Source organism: Phalangium opilio, unplaced genomic scaffold (assembly GCF_054372755.1).
Source record: "Phalangium opilio isolate 3A_F unplaced genomic scaffold, DU_Popi_V2 ptg000014l_1, whole genome shotgun sequence".
NCBI classification, from domain to species: Eukaryota; Metazoa; Arthropoda; class Arachnida; order Opiliones; family Phalangiidae; genus Phalangium; species Phalangium opilio.
The window spans coordinates 3,296,865-3,316,498 of NW_028324149.1; the positions used below are offsets into that span (position 1 = coordinate 3,296,865).

At 37.5% G+C, this 19,634-nt stretch overlaps 1 protein-coding gene across 1 annotated transcript in view; it reads left to right on the forward strand.

The window, feature by feature from the left end:
* The window catches only part of tei (irregular chiasm C-roughest protein teiresias), a 78,881-nt gene extending 60,340 nt beyond the window's left edge, over window positions 1-18,541 (forward strand). The window contains exons 2-7 of the mRNA XM_089865306.1: window positions 10,039-10,353; window positions 11,604-11,939; window positions 12,086-12,394; window positions 14,225-14,311; window positions 15,334-15,509; window positions 16,989-18,541. Of these exons, the coding sequence (XP_089721432.1) occupies window positions 10,039-10,353; window positions 11,604-11,939; window positions 12,086-12,394; window positions 14,225-14,311; window positions 15,334-15,509; window positions 16,989-17,231 (1,466 nt within the window). The 3' untranslated portion in view covers window positions 17,232-18,541. The remainder of the gene's footprint in view (window positions 1-10,038; window positions 10,354-11,603; window positions 11,940-12,085; window positions 12,395-14,224; window positions 14,312-15,333; window positions 15,510-16,988) is intronic.
* The last annotated feature ends 1,093 nt before the right edge of the window (window positions 18,542-19,634 follow it).

Here is a 19,634-nt window from a genome sequence, read left to right on the forward strand (position 1 = left end):
GCAGAGTTATATATAAACAAACTCTTGGGAATTTTAGTTTTTTATTCGTCCACTTCGAAGGAATATTGGGCCTTAATTTCGTACGTTTAAGAGAATTAGGCAAATTAGTGGGTAATCCGAGACGTCAATTAAAAACCAAGCGCTAATCGACGTTTTGGAGGGGGGGGGGAGTCTTAAATAGGGACCTAGGCTAGAATCCCTCAGCGCTTAGCGGCGCTCGCCAGCTCCTCTTTTGATGATGAGCGTGTATATAGCCTCCGAATTCCACCCCCTCATTTTTCGTATAGACCTTTATAATACGAAACGGGGGCTAACTCATTCCCGCCTTTGATAATACTAAGTATTTTATACCTTATCAGTATCTTTACGAGTTTGATGAAATTCCCCATTGGAATATTCGCGTTTCTTGCGGTAATTAAGGGATAACGTAAATTATGGTAAGGGTAATGGGTTATTCCGGCCTTTCAGCGTATTAAACAGGTACGACGCGAATAGGCTGCTTTAACTCGTTTAGTTCCTTGATGATGATGGTTCTTGGAGGATAGCGGAAGACACGTCTTTGAACAGGCCAAGTCAAAACTTGGCGGGAAAAGAAGATACCGGGGTTTTTTCTTCCTTCTTTTCCCGCGCTTTCTCCACGTGCGTTCCGCGTTAGGTCATCACGCGGATTGTAAAAAGGCGGGAAAAGATGGAAAGGTTCGCGTTCAGCCAATTAGCGTAAAGAAAATTCTTTTACGACCGTCATTCTATGGGGGAATATATATTGAAGGGATATAGCTGGGGATTTATGTCTATACTGGGAGTAATATTACTAACGAAAAGGATATAGTGTCTTTATAGGATAGAATATTTTGAAAGCTACCCTATACTATAGTAACAAACAAGATGTATCATAAGAATTTTACGAAATCGGTATTCTACTATTTTAAAACTAAATATTTGTAGTGGCTATTGTTGGTAGCGAGATGATCGGTTTTCAATTGGAAATATGTTGATTAAATCGTTTTTGGAATAAATTTCCGTGGTAAAATAGCCTGAACTGAACTGATCTGATCTTCCATAGAAATGATAAAAATCAGGCAAAAAATTACTAGGCTAGACTGACTTAGGTAGACATTTGATTGTAGTTATTTTTAATTATTTCTCAAACTCTAAAATATATTCATTATACTACGCTTTTGAAAACGACCAAATTTCCTCCGGACAGACAAAACAAGCGTCTATCATAAACGGAACATATTCGCGTTAAGAACACTCTCCTCAAACTCCCTGACGGGAGAAAAAAGCCTTAGTAAGCTATCGAATTTTCTTATTACTGGATCCTTCTTTTTTTTCTTCCCTACAAGTTACGTCACATCACGTATAGAGTATATAGGAGCTTCAATTTCATGATATCTTTCTAACCCCCCCCTCCCGTTCTCCTAGGAAGAGAGGAGGGAGGAGGGGACGTGTATGCTAGAAAATGATGGTAATAGAGCTTCCCTGAGATTGTCACAATCTAGCTTACTCTCTCTCTCATTCTTTTTCCTTACTCCCCTTTTCTCCTTGGAAGATGGGGGTATATACTTTTTTTCCCGCTCTTTTTCGGCGTCCATTTTCCCGCGCTTTTTCCTCATTAAGTCCATTTATAGGCGTCTTCTTTTTAAAGTTCTTCTCCCCCCCCCCCAACTGAATGAAAGTCTTCCCTAAGTTAGTTTTCTTTCCCCCCATCTTCTCTTTATATTTGTGAGAAAAATTTAATATTGCATTTTTCTCAAGCTCAAGCTCGAAACTCGTGCGCGCTCCGCACGTTTTTCTTTTTAACCCTTAAAATTCGTAAGGGTTTTGGGGTTTATTACTTGAATCTGGAATTAGGAATTATAGAAGTTTTTATTTGGCGTTCACGTTTGAACGTTTGGCAACGTTGGCTATAAAATGGCAATTTAATGTCGGTTAAGATTCTTGTTTAGAAATCAGTGAAATCATTTAGTATAAAAGTGTGTAAAAAATTTCATCAGATTCATCTCTAAGGGCTTTAAATTGGTCGGCTAATCTTTTTTCTTTTTCGACTCTGTTTTTCTCTTCCTCCTCATATCGCAAATTTAGTTTGAGCCCAGTATATCCCTAGTGTCTAATAAACTGGGATTTATATAATAGAGTCTCGTGCGCTCTCCTTTTTTTTAAGAGAAATGTTCACCCCAAGAAAAAAGGCGCGGAAACTAAAGAGGATAAAGTCATTCATTCCTTAATCGCGCGAAATATTTTCATACTCGGGGATTTTAGCGCATTTTTTACGCCTTCCATTTTCTTGAAAACTTAATATAGCGAATTTTTGTTTTTTTAACCTAAATTTTTCTTTCGAAACTTGCAAAGTATATTATATTATATAAATTTAAGGAAAAATAAATAGGATTATAGGATTATATTGGGATCCGTATGCCATTTTTATCTATACATTTGAAATTTTGTTTTTTTTACAATCATAATGTAGACTAGATAGAGTTTTGTATGGCCTTCAGTGTGTTTGTGGATATGAAATGGGCGAAAAACACTGTTGGGAATTAAGAATTGGTTGACGCAATTAAAGGGTTATTTGTGGATTAGTCCAGCTCATGGCACTAGACAAGTGGTTCCAAGCTCCCACGTATCTATGTATCACCGCTGTACCTATTCCTCGTGTGGCTTCTACATTTTCTTGATATCTTCCATTTCCAAGGCTGACAAAAATATGTCCTCAAAATTGATTTAGTTTCCATAGACGTTTACGAGAAGAAATACGCGTATGCGTATGGGAGTGAGTTGTATGTCGGTAAAGAGAGCGTTGGTACCGCCGTATTTGCTGTATTTGTGGAGAGGAAATACCCCTTGGCGGTTTTTTTGCGAAAGAAACCAGAGAGGGTACCCACTTTGTAATCCAAAGTTTCGTTAAACTTTTATTTTTATTAGTTCAAATCACTTGCGTATTTATTTTAAAGTAGCTAGAATACCCTCTTCTCGAGGTCGTAGTTCATGGTTCTGTTAGAGACCCATATTGGGCATGCAGTGAACACCACCTCGCAAATTCTACAAACTATAGATATTCAATAGAGATTTTTTAAGTCTAGCGGCTCGTTTGATTTGTGGAGTCTTTTTCCCAAAGAGAGAGACGATATTTTTTATATCCTTTCTGCAACTGGGGACGATACTTTTTTGTCGTTAGAAACCACGGTTAGGTCTTTGGCGGATACCAACTTGGGAACTTTTTCTTCTTTCTTTTCGTATATCGCTAGTTCTCCATCTTACTTCCCTGTTTGTCTTTTGTCCCATCCTTTCTGTTGGCTACAAACAGAACAGAACGATTCTCGAACTGTCCAAGGCCCAACTCTCTTAACGCCGGTTCTCCATTGGTTTCGCCAAGGGAGTCGTTCGCTTGTCACGCCAAACCGAGCTCTAGATTTCGCCAAGCTCCCAATTTTATTGGAATTCGGATTTGCTAAAGCCGCGCTAGATACACTATAGACTTTATCCGGGTTTCTTTTATCCGCCATTTTGGGTTTCGTCATCTTTATTCAACCTACTCTCTGATAAACCATCTTTATATCCCTATTTGTAAGCGTTTTACTAAAGTTTTTATTTATTTTTTAAGTCATTTATTGTAGAGGAACATTTATTGTTTCGTAGTTTTGTCTAGACATCGTACGAATTTCTAGCCAATCAGTGCGCTTTTTTGTAATTTTCCTTTGAAAAGTTCTTAAAGTTGAATAAAAATTAAATTAAAAAAAAAAAACGTGTTTAGGTTAACTATTTTTATAAGAACTGTCCTATGAACCTCTACCCAATCAACAATTGAAATTTTGAACTCTGTTTTATAATAAAATGTCGGGTTCAAAAGTTAAGGAAAATGAAAACACCTTCACGAAGTAAGATTGTTATGGACCTTTTTTTCTTGTTTTATTATATACTTTCTTCGCTAAGCCTTGGCTAGTTTTTCTTCGGTCAGAGTCCACGAGTCCCATTTAGTTTTTTTTTTCTTCTCGTTTGTGGGTCGCTGCGAAGATTAGTCTTTTTCCATCCCCCCGTACCCAGTCCCTCTTATCGGGCGTCTTTTAGTACCCTTTTATCGGGTATTAATTCTGCCGGACTCCATCAGTAAGTTTTTCTAACACTAGCTAGATTCTTCGGAACCGAGGCTTAGGAAATTTCGAGCGACTCGTACCATCAACATTCCTGTCCGTCTGCTCGGTACAATATGCTAATCTATATAAGATATTCCTTCGTTTAAGTATACCAAGCTAGACAATGAACTACAGGGCTACCAGACGCGACTACTATAAAAAGACGGTTGTTTTTTGTTCCCCAGTTGTAAAATTCGATCGTTTGTGGATCAATATAGCACGCACTCAGTTTCTGCATGGGTATAAGAATGTACTGATATCTACGCTTAGAGACGACGAGGCCTAGCGGGTGTTGGGAGTCTCACGCATAATGTTGACGGAGGAATAACCCCCCGAAGGTGATGGACGTCAAAATAACGCCTTGTCATTCTAACCCCACACCCAGCGTCGTCGTGTCCCCCTTCCTATTTCTTACTGGGATCCTTTTTCCTAACCCTACATCTTTTTGAAGAGAGACTCTGGCACTCTTAAGTTTGGGGGTCCATCACTAAAATACCCCACCAATACATGCCTTTGCTCTGGAGCTAACGTAAATTAAAATATCCCTTAAGCCTACTTTTAAAATTTGAAATTTCACGCGCTAGGAGTGATATTATACACTTACCACGTGACAGTACTCTATAAAAATTTAAAGCACGCGCCATTTAAAAATTTGAAAACAAAGGCTTAATGAATATGAATGTATTCAAAAAGGAGGAACGAATTTTCTAAGACTGAACAAAGTTTCCAAATTAATTTATACGTTAGCGGCCGGTTGTCTTGACTCTTCTAGTAAGAACTTTATAACAAATCATAATTTTTGCATGATCCCCTTAGACGAATTTATTACGTCAGACATGTCGGGAGGAAGGTGTCGGGGAATGCGCGTACATACATATACCGGAAGATGGAGAGGCGAGGAATATTTCTTTTCATCTTTCCTTGGCTTCTCTTCCGTGTCCCTGGAGTCTAGTCTTGCCGCCTTTGCAGATGGGGGAACTTGTACATATATATATTTTTTGCGCCTTCAAAAGTTTAAATAGGAAGAGAGTAAGAATTTGTTTGGCTGCGAGGGTTAAACTGATTAGATAGACACGCTTCTTCTTTCTGGCAACTTCACACTTCACGAGTCACGTGAAATTTAGCCCCTCCCATCTCACTCCCCGTTTTTACTTCGTCTGTATACTTACATGCATGCACTTGTATTTGAGTGATGTATCTACGTGAGTGGGCATGAAGTTGAATTTGAATCCCGAAGGAAATATAACACCGCGAAGAGATTTATTGCAGTGTGTTTCGCTACATTCTGTAACTATGTTTCCCCGTAATATAACGGCGAGTAATGTTCCATAACCGATTTGAATAGTGTTTTCTATCATGTGTTTGCAAAAAACGTTTTTAAACCTTACCAAATCTTTTGTGTTTTTCATAGGGCTTAATTATACATTTATATAATTTATCATAATTATTTATTATGGTATTTAGATAGAACGGACTAAGGGCTACGATTTAGTACAAATTAGATCAAAATCGGATTAGAATTAACGAAGTTACAGGAATTTTAAAATTTGAAGTTATATACCCATAGAAAAAGCATTACCCTGGTGGGTAGCTTCACCCTGAGCATTGGTGTGCGGCAGTATAAACATTTCTACAGGGGCTGATAGGAATAACATGGAGTGTTTTACCCCTAAAAGTCGGCTTTGCCAAAACAAACCTTTATGAATAATATGTTTTTTTAAAGTTTGTAAAGTTTTATTTGTATAAAATAAATTTTTTATCACAAAGTATTAATCGAAGCGGAAACATTTTTTGCAAAAAACGACGATAAAAATAATAAAAAAATTAAAAAAGTCGAGTAAAAAAAAACCAATTAAAGATTTTCTTTCTACGAAATTAGTCAGCCGCAACCCGATTCAGCGTCGGAATAATTTAAATTGCTCTCTTTCTTTCGATTGTCTTTTTCTCGCGCTAAACTTTTTTAAGCCTTTGTTCGCGTTCGACCCTTGAATGAAGCGTAAACCACGCGCTATTACTATTCATAGTCTTTTCACAACCTTCACCTTCATTAAACCATAACCATGAAACACTCCCACGCGCTTGTAGTTCGAGGGGTATAACATTTACAAGTATTCCCAACTCTCGTATCTAAAATCCATAGGCTTTTATGGAAATATCCGACCCCTCGCACGCGCTCTTCGTAAAGTCAATTTTTTTTTCCTCGCCTTTTTTCCTTCGAATCAGGAAAAGTAACCCCTTTTCTTTAATTGGAACGTCACTCTTAATCCGAATTGAAGTCCAGTGTTACCATACACCGGAATTTTTAAGAAACTAGCTGATTTCCAGCCCCCTTTTCAAGACTAGAGCTTCTTAATTTTCAAAAGTTACATGTACATTTCACGCCCACTGTTTCCTATCGACTTTTCCCGCCTTTTTATTTTATTTTGGCGCGAAAGAAAGTTTGGAAAGTTCTTTTTTGAACTTTTATACGAGAAGTTGTTTTTCTCTTTTCATCGAATACGGAATTCGAAAGTCGAATAAGAAACTTGTCTCCCATAGGAGATTTCAAAGCTAGTGTAGAGAAAAGATAAAATGTGTAAAATAGGCAACTAAATGAACCTCGACAGTTTTCGGACTTCAAAAGCTACATACGTTTTTCTGTTATATTTATTTACATACCTTTTATAAGTAATTCGAAAGTTAAAAACTAGTTAGGTAAAATTCCAAGATCCTATTGATAAATAAAGAAAGAGTTGTTATAATTGGTTATTGCGGTTCAGTTCAATTTCTTAATGCTCTAGCTTTGTTTTGCGTTGTTCCCGAGATTGGGAATGCCAATTACGTTTGCTGTAGGCGTACCTATACCAAAGGAAAAGGAAAGAAATTATTAGGCCATTTTTATCCTATTCACATAGCGGTTAAATCTTGCCTTTCACTTTTCTATTTCTTCGAGATAATTATCATACGGTTGAAGCCGGGTTTGAGCTGGCTCAAACTTTCCACGGAAATGGTTTAGTTCAAGAAAAAGAAACGGTTGCTAACGTATAAAAGGAATTAACTGAAAACCATACGGGTATATATAGAGATAGAGAGAATGTGGCAAAGCTATTTTTCATCGTAAGATTTTAGCACTAGCAAAGACGTAATAATACATTTTAAATTGTATTTACTTAACAGACTGTATAGTATTAATTTTATATCTTATACTGAAAAATTTGCTACTTTTGAATTTGTACCATGTTTTAATCGTAAAGTAATGTAGTTTCAATGTACGCCCTTTAACATGGGGTTATAACCTAAGCTTCGGTATCAACTTACCTTGAAAAATGGATGAAAACTCTCCCCTCCTTGGAAGAAACTTTTAGGTCTAAAAAGAGAAGGACAAAATCCACTTAGGAAATGGCTAGTACTGCGGATGTAGGTCCTCGGATAATCGTGGGCTATCCCGCATGGATAAGCCTTGTTTTACAAAGAACACGTTTGTAAGAAGTGATCGAAAACGACCAAAGATGGAATATGTTTTTTATCACGCTATTCCCGGGTTTCGGCACCATATGGGAAAAGTGCAATATATTGGCCTCGTAGCTATCTTCACGTTTTCAGGCCACGTATACGTGTTACTAATTTTACCCAAATACAGAAAACGAACAGTTGTTAGCCATAAATTAAAGACAAATTGAAAATCTTAACCATCTTGCCCGTGAATTTCTCAGGACTTACACGATGTAAAAAAAGGGACTACTGAATTTCCACGGCGCGTCCCTGGAATGCCTAGCACGGCAAAAATAGTACCCCGTTTTTGAGGCGGAATAAGGAAAAAAGAAATGTATAGAAAGATCGCGGTCTTAGAATTAAGTAGAATCCAGAACGGAATAAACCCGTTATCTAGTTCGAGATTCGGGGTTTCTAAGACTGAATTGAGGAAAAAATAGCTTAGTGGCTCGAACGATAGTAAAAAGCTAAAAGGGCGTGAATCCGCTCTGATTTGACTTTAGCAAAGACAGTAACGTCCTCCTTTTCTACCGCGACACAATTGAATTTAAAATACTTGTTCCGCTGACATTGTCAGTAAGGTTTACGTGAACACGTTACATTGGATTACCAAATTACCGTAAATTATACGAACAAGTTGACGCTTTAAAAGGTAGCGCGTAACTTACGAGTTGAAGCGATGAAAGGCATATAAACAGCGCAAATGAAAACGATCCGTATAGTGCCCAGTATGAGTCTCCTTACTTACTTCCCATTACTTCTATATCCTCTTGTTTTAACTAAATCCTTGTTTATATTTATTTAAAAATCCAAAGCACGGGCTGTTTCCTAGCTTCTATACCGCGTCTAAAGTATTATGCAAAAACAAATACGATAAAAAATAAAATGTATAAAACACAGCCTTGAATTTGAAATATTACAATATTCGCGTTAACCCCATTTTTCTTTTACATCCCGAGCTTTTTCCTAAAATATTTCCGAAAATATGGTATACGGAGAAAAATACAATTTCTTTTTTCTCTCCTTTTTGTTCTTCGCATTTATTTTTTGTAAAGTCCTCCTTGTTCAAGACGATCTGGTTAAGGTATAGTAGGCATATGGAGAGCATTAAGCCTCGGTTTCATTGCCGAAATCAATTCGAACAAGACCTATACTACAGTTCGATTTAAAAATGATAACGAGATATATATTCGAGTCGAATTTTTTTCTGTCTTTTTTTTTGGTATCCATTTCTACGCGCCGATAAACACAGAGTCCCCGAAGATCCTAAATTTTTCTTATCCCTTACGAATTCTTTTATTTATTCCAACCTAGTCAGCTTGCCCCCCAAAAATAAAAGAAAATGATATAGTCAACGGACTTTTCAATCCGTCTTCACTCAACTCCCAATTCCTCCTTGGTCCTCTTAAACGAAAAGGGATAATGAACTGCCTGCGCATTCCACGCGAATTTATTTTAAAATTGCACGTTGGTAACTCATGCATCGTTTACTGATCAATTTTAAACCATATGGAACAAACAGAATTGAAAGGTGAATTTCATTTCTCTACCAGCCCCTGTAAATCCCTTAAAAAATATTCCCGCCTAACACCAACGTGTGTATCTTTCTTGATTCGACGTCGGAGTTTTAGGTATATTTAAAGTGATAATTATAATTATTTATCCTCTACCTTTTTATAAAGGAGACGTGCTCGTAAGACCAATACTTCTATAGATTATGATAGTCTTATGATTGTAAAGTTCTTAAGGCTTTTTCCCCACTTTTCGGTGAAACCATTTCATTATGACTTCAAATTGAGTCTTGCCGAATTGGGATTCTAGTGGATGCTTTTTTCCCTTCTCTTTGTTTTTTCGGCGCACCCGTATCTTTGTCTTCTAAGTCAATTCCTTCTCTAAGATGCCCACATCTTCTTATCTTTAGTCTCTCTCTCTTTCCCTCCTTCCTTCATCCCTTTCTGTATTCTCGAGTTCTTTTCGGAATATTTTGTCCGCAGACAAAGAATAACCGAGTAAATGTCCGTAAAAACAAGAGATCTTTCCATTTGGAAGTATATATCGTATAGTAGACCTAGAGTTTTGAAACTCTCTTTGCCTTTTCTTTCTTTCTCTTTCTTCCTTTTCCTTAAATATCAAGACAAGAATATCTACCAACAAAGGCTTAAGATATAGTTTTGTAAAAATTGGAAACATGTTTTATTTTCCGAACAGAAATATTTAATGCTTTTTCCCCTTTTTTGGGTTTTGTAAAACTTTAAAGTAGAGATAGCGAGGATTAACTTACGTTTGATGTTATGTTCGGAACAATTAGGCTTAAAAATAGATGGGGTGCTCTAATATTTTGTCTTGATCTTGTTTGAAAGCTACTTTGAGTAAAAACGACGTAAGTGTAATGACTTTCTTTGAACGAATGTTTTCTTTGTTGTTCTTCTTCCAGAATGCGTTGCTTCGGTGACTTCAACTTCAATCTTAAGCCTGCCGGACAAGATGGTCAATCCTGGGGACAAAATCAGTATCCCATGTTCATTAGAAACTCCGGGCGGTTCGGTTCAATGGGTTCAAAACGGACAATTGGTCACCCTGGATCCGGCCGACGCCCAGAGAAGATTTTGGAATATTTTGCCCGATGGTACGGCCGCGTTGACCATCGTCGGAGTCAGCCGCAAGGACGAAGGCTCTTGGGAATGCTGGGAGCTAGGAGAAGAAGGTCGAGTTAGGAAAATGACCAAAGTTCTCAAATTGACCGTCACGTGTAAGTACAACTTTGATCAATTAATTTTGAATTTTTGGTTCGTAATCGTGACGCCATAACCGACGAAGTTTTCTACTTGGTACAGTGGGAAAATTGTAGAGGCGACACGGGGAATTGTTATTTATTCATACATATAGAAGTGTTTATATATCCCTTTACTGACGTCAGAAAGGCCAAATAATGGCGATAAAGTATAACTTACAAAGTAAACGAGTACCTGATGCGAACAATATATTACTAAAATTGCTATGTTTATCATGTTGTTTAGTAGGTTTAACAACTAGTCACGCGGCTATTTATTTTTCTACCAACACTGCAAAATTACCATAAATATGCGCACACACAAAGACTGCAAATTAAGAAAAATTTTAAATTATACTCAGCTCCTAAATTGTAACCCCCCCCCCCGCCCTGTGAACTTGTAAAATTTAAGGCTATTGTTTGTAACCATAGTCTTACAAAGTTTGTTGGAATTGTACTGCTGCTGGTGTTGCGAGGCGTAATGTAGCGAAATCAGATTTCGTGCCCGCTTACGGAAGTTACTTTTAATTCCAGCTCGATGCATTTAACATTCAGCGCGGAACCGTAAATTTCTCCCCCTCCCCCCACCTTTATCCTATTTAGATATTCATAGAGCGACTTTTGGCGCCAAACACGCGTCAGAATATTAACGATCTTGCCATAGTAGAATTAGTTTTCAACGTTCCCGACCGCAATCACGCCCTAGAGACTGCCTCGGCAAAGGCTTAGCATTAACGTCCGAAAGTCGTTTAATACGCCTAATTTAAATTCCTTACCTAATCTAAATAATACCCTAAGTTTATTATCGTAAGACTACAATGATTAGATGGTGACAAATAATTCGTGGAGGTACCATCCAAAGACAGTTTGATTCTATGGAGAGTTCTGTCTTTTTGGGGAAATTATCAAAGCTATTTTGTGTTGGCATCGTGCTGAACGGAGACTTACGATTATAGACTTATGCAATTTGTAATATATTTAAATCCGTTCTATACACCCAACCAGGTGCGCTTACAATTGGCTTCATTTTCTGTTTAAGTAAAACCAAAAATCAAAGGTTGTTACTCAAAAGTTAGATAGTTATGATTAATTACGAGATCAAATAACATAATTAAGAACTTGGCTAGGTAATTATCAAAGTGCTACTTAAACGCTCCAACTAATTTCGGATAAATCTATAGGAAAATTAAATGGTTTTATATTTTATTTTGGGTTTTTTTTGTTCTTAGCTCCTCCCCAAGATCCTTTCCTCGAAGTTGAAGGCCGGAAATTGGCTCATCAAGCCACCTTGACAGTCCAAGAACACAACGTTGTCAGTGTCCATTGCGTAGTAACGGGGGCCGTACCTCCGGTTCGCAAAATTCATTGGCTCTTGGGGGACTCCGACATAACGGATTTGACTCAATTATTCGTCGAGTTTTCTTCGGACGATGACGCTTACGTCAGTCGTAGCGTCGTGACGCTGAACGTCACGCGCGAGCTGCACAAAAAGGAGCTGATTTGTAAACTATTTCACGTGACGTGGCTACATCCGGCCGCCGTCAGTGCCTCTATCAATGTACTCTGTAAGTAATGCCTTTTTTCCTGTATTTATTTTAAAGGGCGCGTGTCGACAGCGCCTCTTGACGTCATTTCCGGTTAGGAGAAATTTATTAGGTCTACTTTAAGGGCCTAAGACTTAACTCCTTTTATTTTTCTTTGACTTCTTCAGATCCGCCAACGTTTTCAATCAGTCGTGAACCCGGTTTTGGTTATCCAATCTTGGAAGGTTCTAGCGTCTCGTTAAAGTGTGACGTAGACGCGAATCCTCCCAGCAGACCGGTTTGGTTGAGGGACGATGGTACAGCTCGATCTTCCTTGTCCAACGGATCTCCTTCCTTGCTCAGCGACCATAACGCGGTAAAGGGTGGATTCCTCAACTTTACTTCCATCACTAAAGTTGACACCGGTTGGTACCGGTGCGAAACCGAACACGCTTTCGGTTCATTCGCTTCCTTCGGATATTTCCTCAACGTCCGGGGTAAATACTATACTGTTTTTGATTGAACCACGACCTTTAGCATGACCTTAGATGGTACTAGCTTTGACAAACTATATAGTACTCAGTTTTACCATCCACCAAAAGGCTTACAGAATCCGTGATTGAACTCGTGGCATTGCATTTTTATTTTCTTATTTTTTGTAAACGAAAGTTTCAAATTTCGTATTCGGATTTCGTAAGATAGCTCTGAAAATAACGAATGTCTAGACTGTAGACTCGATGGAGGAAAAAACATCGAAAGTGTTTTTTAAATCAAACCAACAGCAGTGCGACGGTGAAAAACGAAATGAGTTTTTCGACGCCGAGATACATTCTCGACTTTTGTTGAAGCGAAAGTCATTCGTTTTTCGCCTTTCTCACTGTTATTAGCCAAGTTATATACCACAAAGGAAGACCCAGCTATCGAAAGAGTAAACTTCAATTTCAAGACCAATCCATCCCGGTCCTTCTGGCGTTCCCAAATCCAATACAAGCCGAATAGAGCTCGAAACTTACGCCCATTTATAACCTTCCAAAATTAAGTTCAACTTAGCTGAGTGGACAACGAGATTTTTTTATTTCTTCTCTCCTTTGATGCGGGTCAAATACGGAGAGTTTTTCTTCTCCTATAATAGACCATTTCTACGAACGACTTTTTGTCCAGTACTCTTTGACGGATTAAGTTTACAATAGAGGTGGGGATAAGTTAGTATCATTGAATTATCGAAACACCCTATCCATTTTTGAAACTCGTACGTCAGTTTTTATCCATAGCCATAAATTCATTCTCGTCGGCGAGTTATTACCGATTGAACTCGCTCTATATATATAGTTTCACTCTTGGAAAAGAATTGAAACGATTCATTTTCCAATGGAAACAGATTAATTTTCAGATTGAAAACTAATATATACTTACCTCCGTCTTATGGATTCTTTTACTTTTTGTTCAACTTTTATATTTCTCTTATTTCGATCCACGAGAGGCGTAGAGTCAGTCAGTGTTAGGGTTAAATTCGATGAAAAATTCTTGGTATCTCGTATATCACAGCTTCAGGCTTGGGAGGGGGAAAACAAAATAAAATTGAACCTGTCATCGAAGACTCTAATCAATAATTCCTTTCGCGGTATACCCGTGGATTAGTTCACTTCCTTTTTTCAAAATGGAGGAAGTATAGGAAGTAGAATGAGTGCGGCTAGAGAAAGGGAAGAATGATAGCGTTGAAATTGGGAGAATAGCTTTTTCCAACCCTTTTTTTACCCCCAGGAAAAATAAGGGGTGAATCGGGTTTATTGGATTGAGTAGTTTCGGTTGGAAGGTAATTCGATAAAATGGAGATTAAATTATCTTTCAAAGGATCAGGCTAATTGTAAAAAGATTAGTGTTTAAATTAATTATTAATAATTAAATATAGGATCGAATAATTTTGTTTTCAAAGAAATAATTTAATATATACATGCTGTTTGTTTTGAGGTACGGTTTCGATACTCTGGAAAGTTTTAATGTGTGATTTCATCAACTTGTTTGGTATACGGGCGCTGTTAATGCCAAAAGGGTATCAGTCTAGGGTTTGAAAAGCGAAATACTTCATCCTCCGTACCCTTTTTTTTTGGTTAAAGATACCATAAATAACATTACAACCATAAGTGTGATACCATAAATTGCCCTTAAGCTAAATTTCGTAATAAACTAAGGTTTGTTTACATAATAGGGTCTTTGCTTAAAAATGGGTTACTCTATGGTGTTTTTAGCTTTTTCATTGATTGTTATACTTATTGTTACTCTGTTACGTACGAAGATTCTACTAATGTTTCATTTTCTTTGTGCCTCAGACCCTCCTTCCCTCGTGGAACAACCCCCCGCTGACATTGGAATCCCAAGCCAAGGAGATGGAGCCCAGCTGGACTGCCAGTCCAATGGTAAAGAAAAAAAAAACCCTTTACACACTATCTCCCTTTTCATTCCCTCCATCTATAGCTAATCCCCCCGCAAAATCCACTAGGCCTTGCTAAAGTTGTAACAACCATTTTGAGGTGTATAGAAGAACTGATATAAAAACTCTCTCCCAAACCTTAAACCCCTGTACTAGGTCTAGTTTGTATTTCACCGACCTTACGAATGAAAATTTTCTTTGGTTGTATATTAACTTAGCACCTTGCAACGAGTAGTACCTCCAAATATCCTGTGATAAGTCTATTTAGGTTTCACCTTGCGACATTCGGACATTTTTGTCGGTGTTACAAGGAGCTAAGCGTTTATAATTTCAACCCCAGCCGCGTTCTTCTCTAAGTAGCTGGATTTTAAATTTCCGTTTTGGTAAAGGAAATAAGTTTAAGTTCTCCCCCTTTTTTAATCCCCTACTATTTGGTAGAGCGCGTGCGTTCAGTGTAGAAAAAAAATATTACCCGGTCTTTATGGTATGTTTAGAAAAAAATTGCGCTGGGGGCCTTAACTATTGTAATTAATTTATTAGTAAAGCGTTTTAATTGCTTTAATTAGAATTAATTGCCTTCATTTGAGTTTCATTAGACACCATGCAGAGTCTATTTTCCCTCCGACTTTTGGAAAAAGGTCGATTTTTTTTTGAATTGAAGAAACCATAAATAAACTTGTTAATTTTCCTTTAAACTGATTTTATTTTAAAATGCAATATAGACCTAGCTTTTTATTTTTTTTTCAAGCGCAGTTGACACTGCTAAGATGTACGAATACTTTAACATAACAGATAGTATTCTTTAGCAGCTCCTTTTACAGGATTAAAGGATTTCTATAGAAAGAAAACTTTCTTCGCTTCTAAGCTCTTTAAACTCCCAAAAAAGAAAAGAAAAAATAATATTCTTAATCGCTTTAAAATCCCCTTTAAACGTTTCTTTCACTAATTAAAATAGAACTTATCTTTGGAACTAATCAGCTTAATTAATTTTGCTACGAAACTTTACAGGTAGACCGGAAGCGGAAGCGATTAACAAGAGCTTGATGGCCATAGCGGGTCACACGGCTTACGTCTCGGTTCGATTCTGCGCCCATCCTCGTCCCATTCGAGCTCATTGGGTCATTCATCGACTGGCCCTTAAGGCCGGAGACGTTAGCAAGCGTTTCGTGGCTCACAACTATACCGTACGTATATAAATTACTCCTTCTACGGATTACCACCAATCTTTTATTGCCGCGAATTACGTCAAGCGGAAAATCTAAGCGAATAACCTTAGCGCCTGTATAATTTTCGCTCCAAATTAGCGCGAACACCACGCGCCAGACCAAGGGGTTGGATAACTAATTTAATCTATTTCCTTGTACAATCATGATCATGTTTTACGGATTGTTGTTGTAGTCGCGAAGCTTGAATTCGGTTATTTGTCCACGCCTGAAATCTTCAGTTCCCAGCATTTTGGTATAGATTTTGGTTAGCTAATGCCCAGTCTCTCGCTGCTCTATCTAAACCCTCTATTTTGGAATTGCCAGAACGAGTTTTCGTGGATAATTGGTGGTCGCTCGGTTTAGGGCTTAAGCTCACAGAGTCGTGTTCGCACTCAAAAGTCCTCCTTTTTCTTTTTTGTTCAAACAAATGTTTGGTAGATTATTATCTGGAATTGGTAGTCATTGGTTTCGAGTTGTAGGAGATGCTTTAATCACTTTAATCGAGACAAGTTTAAAACTTTCACTCACTACCTTCAAAAAATTAAAATTCCCTGGGATTAAGGTGTTAAAAAGCGTGACGGAAGGCGGGCTTTTTAACTGCTATATTTCGGTTTGAGTTACGTCGAAATGGTCTATGAATCGAGTTATAAAATGACCGAGACATATTGATAGAATTTTGCGGTATTGGGTAACTTCCAACAACAAAATTAACCTTTGAACTTTCTAATTGACCTATTAAACCATGAGTTACCATACGCGAGTTTTCCGAAGAAAATTAGACAATTCTTTACCTCAGTTGCGATATAAGTTTTGATCCGAACACGATTTTGAACTACCTAATAACGAAAAGGGTTTACGATGTATTTTCGGAAAGATTTAGCGGGGAAAAGGGAATGTTCCAAGGGGCTGGCCATTCAGCCTACACTGTACCAGTACTAAAGTTACTAAAATATTCAAAATCCTTACGAAGTGATTAGCCCCTCGGAATTACCCCCCCCCCCCCCAACGGTTCAAAGAAGACGTGAATATTTTATGTGCAACGTGAAAATTAATTTGATTGAAATCACTTGGGCGGAGAAAAAGTTATGAATTTGCACATCGTATAAAATTGAAACAAGATTTTGAATAACATTGTAAGGTGGAATTCATAAACGTCGGACGCAACGCAGTTTAGTACAGGCAAAGGCAGGGCGTCGTGCGCAAACTTCCGCCTTTTGCGCACGACGCCCTGCCTTTGCCTGTACTAAATTGCGTTGCGTTCGTCGTTTATGAATTCCACCTTTAGTTGATTAGTTGCGTTACTCCGCACGTTTTTGTCATAAGTAAATGAAATCAAACACGGTTTAAAGAATTAACAGAAAGTAAGCGATACTAAGGATATTTTACTCGATAATCAAGTGATCCACTTTGAATGTGATATTATTGATATCTTAATTTGGAATTACTATTTTTCAATAGATCGGTTCGAGTCATCAATGTTATATCGCGTCACTGGAAATTCGTGACGTCAGACCGGAAGACGCGGGCGAAATAATCTTCGTGGTCAAAAACTCGAAAGGACTGGACGACGCTAGTGTTTTGTTAAACGTGACCATCGCTAGTTTCTCCGTCTCCAATTCTTCGGACGTTCCCCGCTGGTTCGGGTATCTCTTATTGTTGGCCGCCATTTTCTCAACCTTCAAGGACACGCGTCTGAGGTAGCCGTCGGTCAGTGGCCAAATAGTAATGACTTTAAAATATATGATTGGTCAACCCCATGATCCACGAATCGCGCCCAATAAACTATAACTGTTCAGACCAATCATAGCGGAACCAAGCTCGGCTTTCGCTAGGAATAATTTTATTTTAAAAAAATCCAAGTCTTAAAGGTTCGAACAAATTCAAAATAATCTCCTCTGGAGCAGAGCGTCGGTGTTACTCTGATGATCAATTCGTACTCTAGAACTACTCGGAACTGTTCCGGAACACGCTGGAGTAACGCGTCGGTGTTATTTTGAAGATAAATTCTACTCTAGAACTACTCGGAACTGTTCCGGAGTACGTTGGAATAGCGCGTCTGTGTTCTTTTGAAGATAACTACTCTAGAACTAATTGGAACTGTTCCGGAGCACGCTGGATCGAAACCGCGTGCACCTTGTGATGTTTTCTCACGTTCAAAACATTTCGGAGTGATTGACGTTCGTGAATTTGCGCGCGTCCATGCGTTTTACAGCCAGGTATGACTGAGTGTTGGGAAATAATTAAATGGTGGTGATGGAACTACGTAAATAACTTACTAATTAAACAAAATTAATTAAAATTTAAGAGATTATAAATATCCTAGGTCAGGAAAGATAGTATATACGAGTTAGTAAAGTTCTCGAACACTCGCTTCTACACAATTTCTACTCCAGGGTTATTTACGATCTCTTTTTTAAAATAATGTCGCGTCAAAGTCAAATAAACTAAACGCCAAAAATATATATATATATATTAGAGAATTGTTAATCAACGCGCTGCTTAAGTTAAATTGTGTAAAATTAAATGACGAAAAATGTGTATAGTAGGATTTTAGCGTATATGATATATATATACTTATCACAAATTATGATTCGTGAGTTCGTGAGAGTTCATGAACTGATGACTGCCACTAGTTAGACTAAACCCTGGTAAAAAATAAATTGACTGGGCACTGATCAAATGAAGAATTGTATATGAACGGGACGTTAATTTAATAATGTGGTTAATTTAATTTAACCTAACCCTGAATAATTATTCTAGTCCAATTTTAGTGAAATTGCTGCCAGTTATTTTTTGTAGAAATTCTGACCGATATAAAATTCCTCCATCCGAATTTCTACTTAACATAACCAAAAATTTCACTAAAGCGAAAAAACGAAAAAAAAAAAATCGTCAGCATTGTATTGGTGATTTTCGTTTAATTCATTTCATAATGATGTTAATTTGTTTTATTATTTAATTTTCTTGTAGAAATAAATTATTTCTTTGACTTGTGAGACGAAAAAAAGAAACCCTTTTTATTTGCACGGTTTATCGACGTTTTAAAATGAAACAGAAGATTTAACGAACCATGTTACGTAAGTATACCTATAACCGTTATAGGTCATTTCGATTTAAATTAGCGCAAAGTTAATTTAGTAATGTAAAAAATTCATTACACGAAAATATAGGGCAAAAATCCTTTTTGAAACTGACAGTTTTTTTCGCAAGTATGTTAAATCGAAATGGTCTATTTCCTAAAAAAGTGCTTTCAAAATTTGACCCATAAACTCATGTAGGTTATAAAGATAGCAAAAAAAAAATTGCCGTATTTTTTAATGTAACCGCTAGGGGTTTTTTCTTACAACAATTTTAACTGAATTTTAGTAGGTGATGTGGAACACTTTGAAAAATCCGGTTGTAGATATTTCATTACAAGTATCTCAAAGTTCTCGAAAAATCTCCAGGAGTTTCAAATTACAAGGTAGGCACGTGCGAGTTTTTGTTTTTTGGGTTATTCAAATAATCACGTGATTGTCTAGCGCGAGGTCTAGCTTATTTTAATTCATACACGAAACGTGCCAAGGCTTAGTAAATAAGGCGATTGTTTTCGTACTTTGTCAATTCTAATTAGGCCTAATTACTAATTAGAATTGATTATATTTATAAAAGATGAAAAAATACTTGGTTGTCGACAAGTTTTAGGCTACTGAGAACCGCTGGCTGTTTTGCAGTTGGGTTTTTGATTGCGAGCTAATTAAGGTAGCTAATTATCGGGAAAAGTTTGTTCGGGATTTAGGTCAATGTATGTTTATTACGAGAGTAGATGAAAATAGTGTCCCCGGTGAATTACCTAAACCTTCTCAATATTTCAACTAATACAATATACTAGAAAATGGATTCAACCCTTGATATAAAATGCCCTCGTTCCCCCGAAGGACTTTTTACCTCTCCGAGTGACGTATGTCACGGAGAGGTTCTAATTTCGACGTGTGTGTGTGTGTCTGTGTGTCTGTGTGTGTGTGTGTGTCTGTTGTTACACCCACGTGACCGCGTTCGCAGTTTCCAAATCGGAGCAAACGTGTTCGCCATTTCCGAACTGCTTTCACAGTCACGGAAATGGCT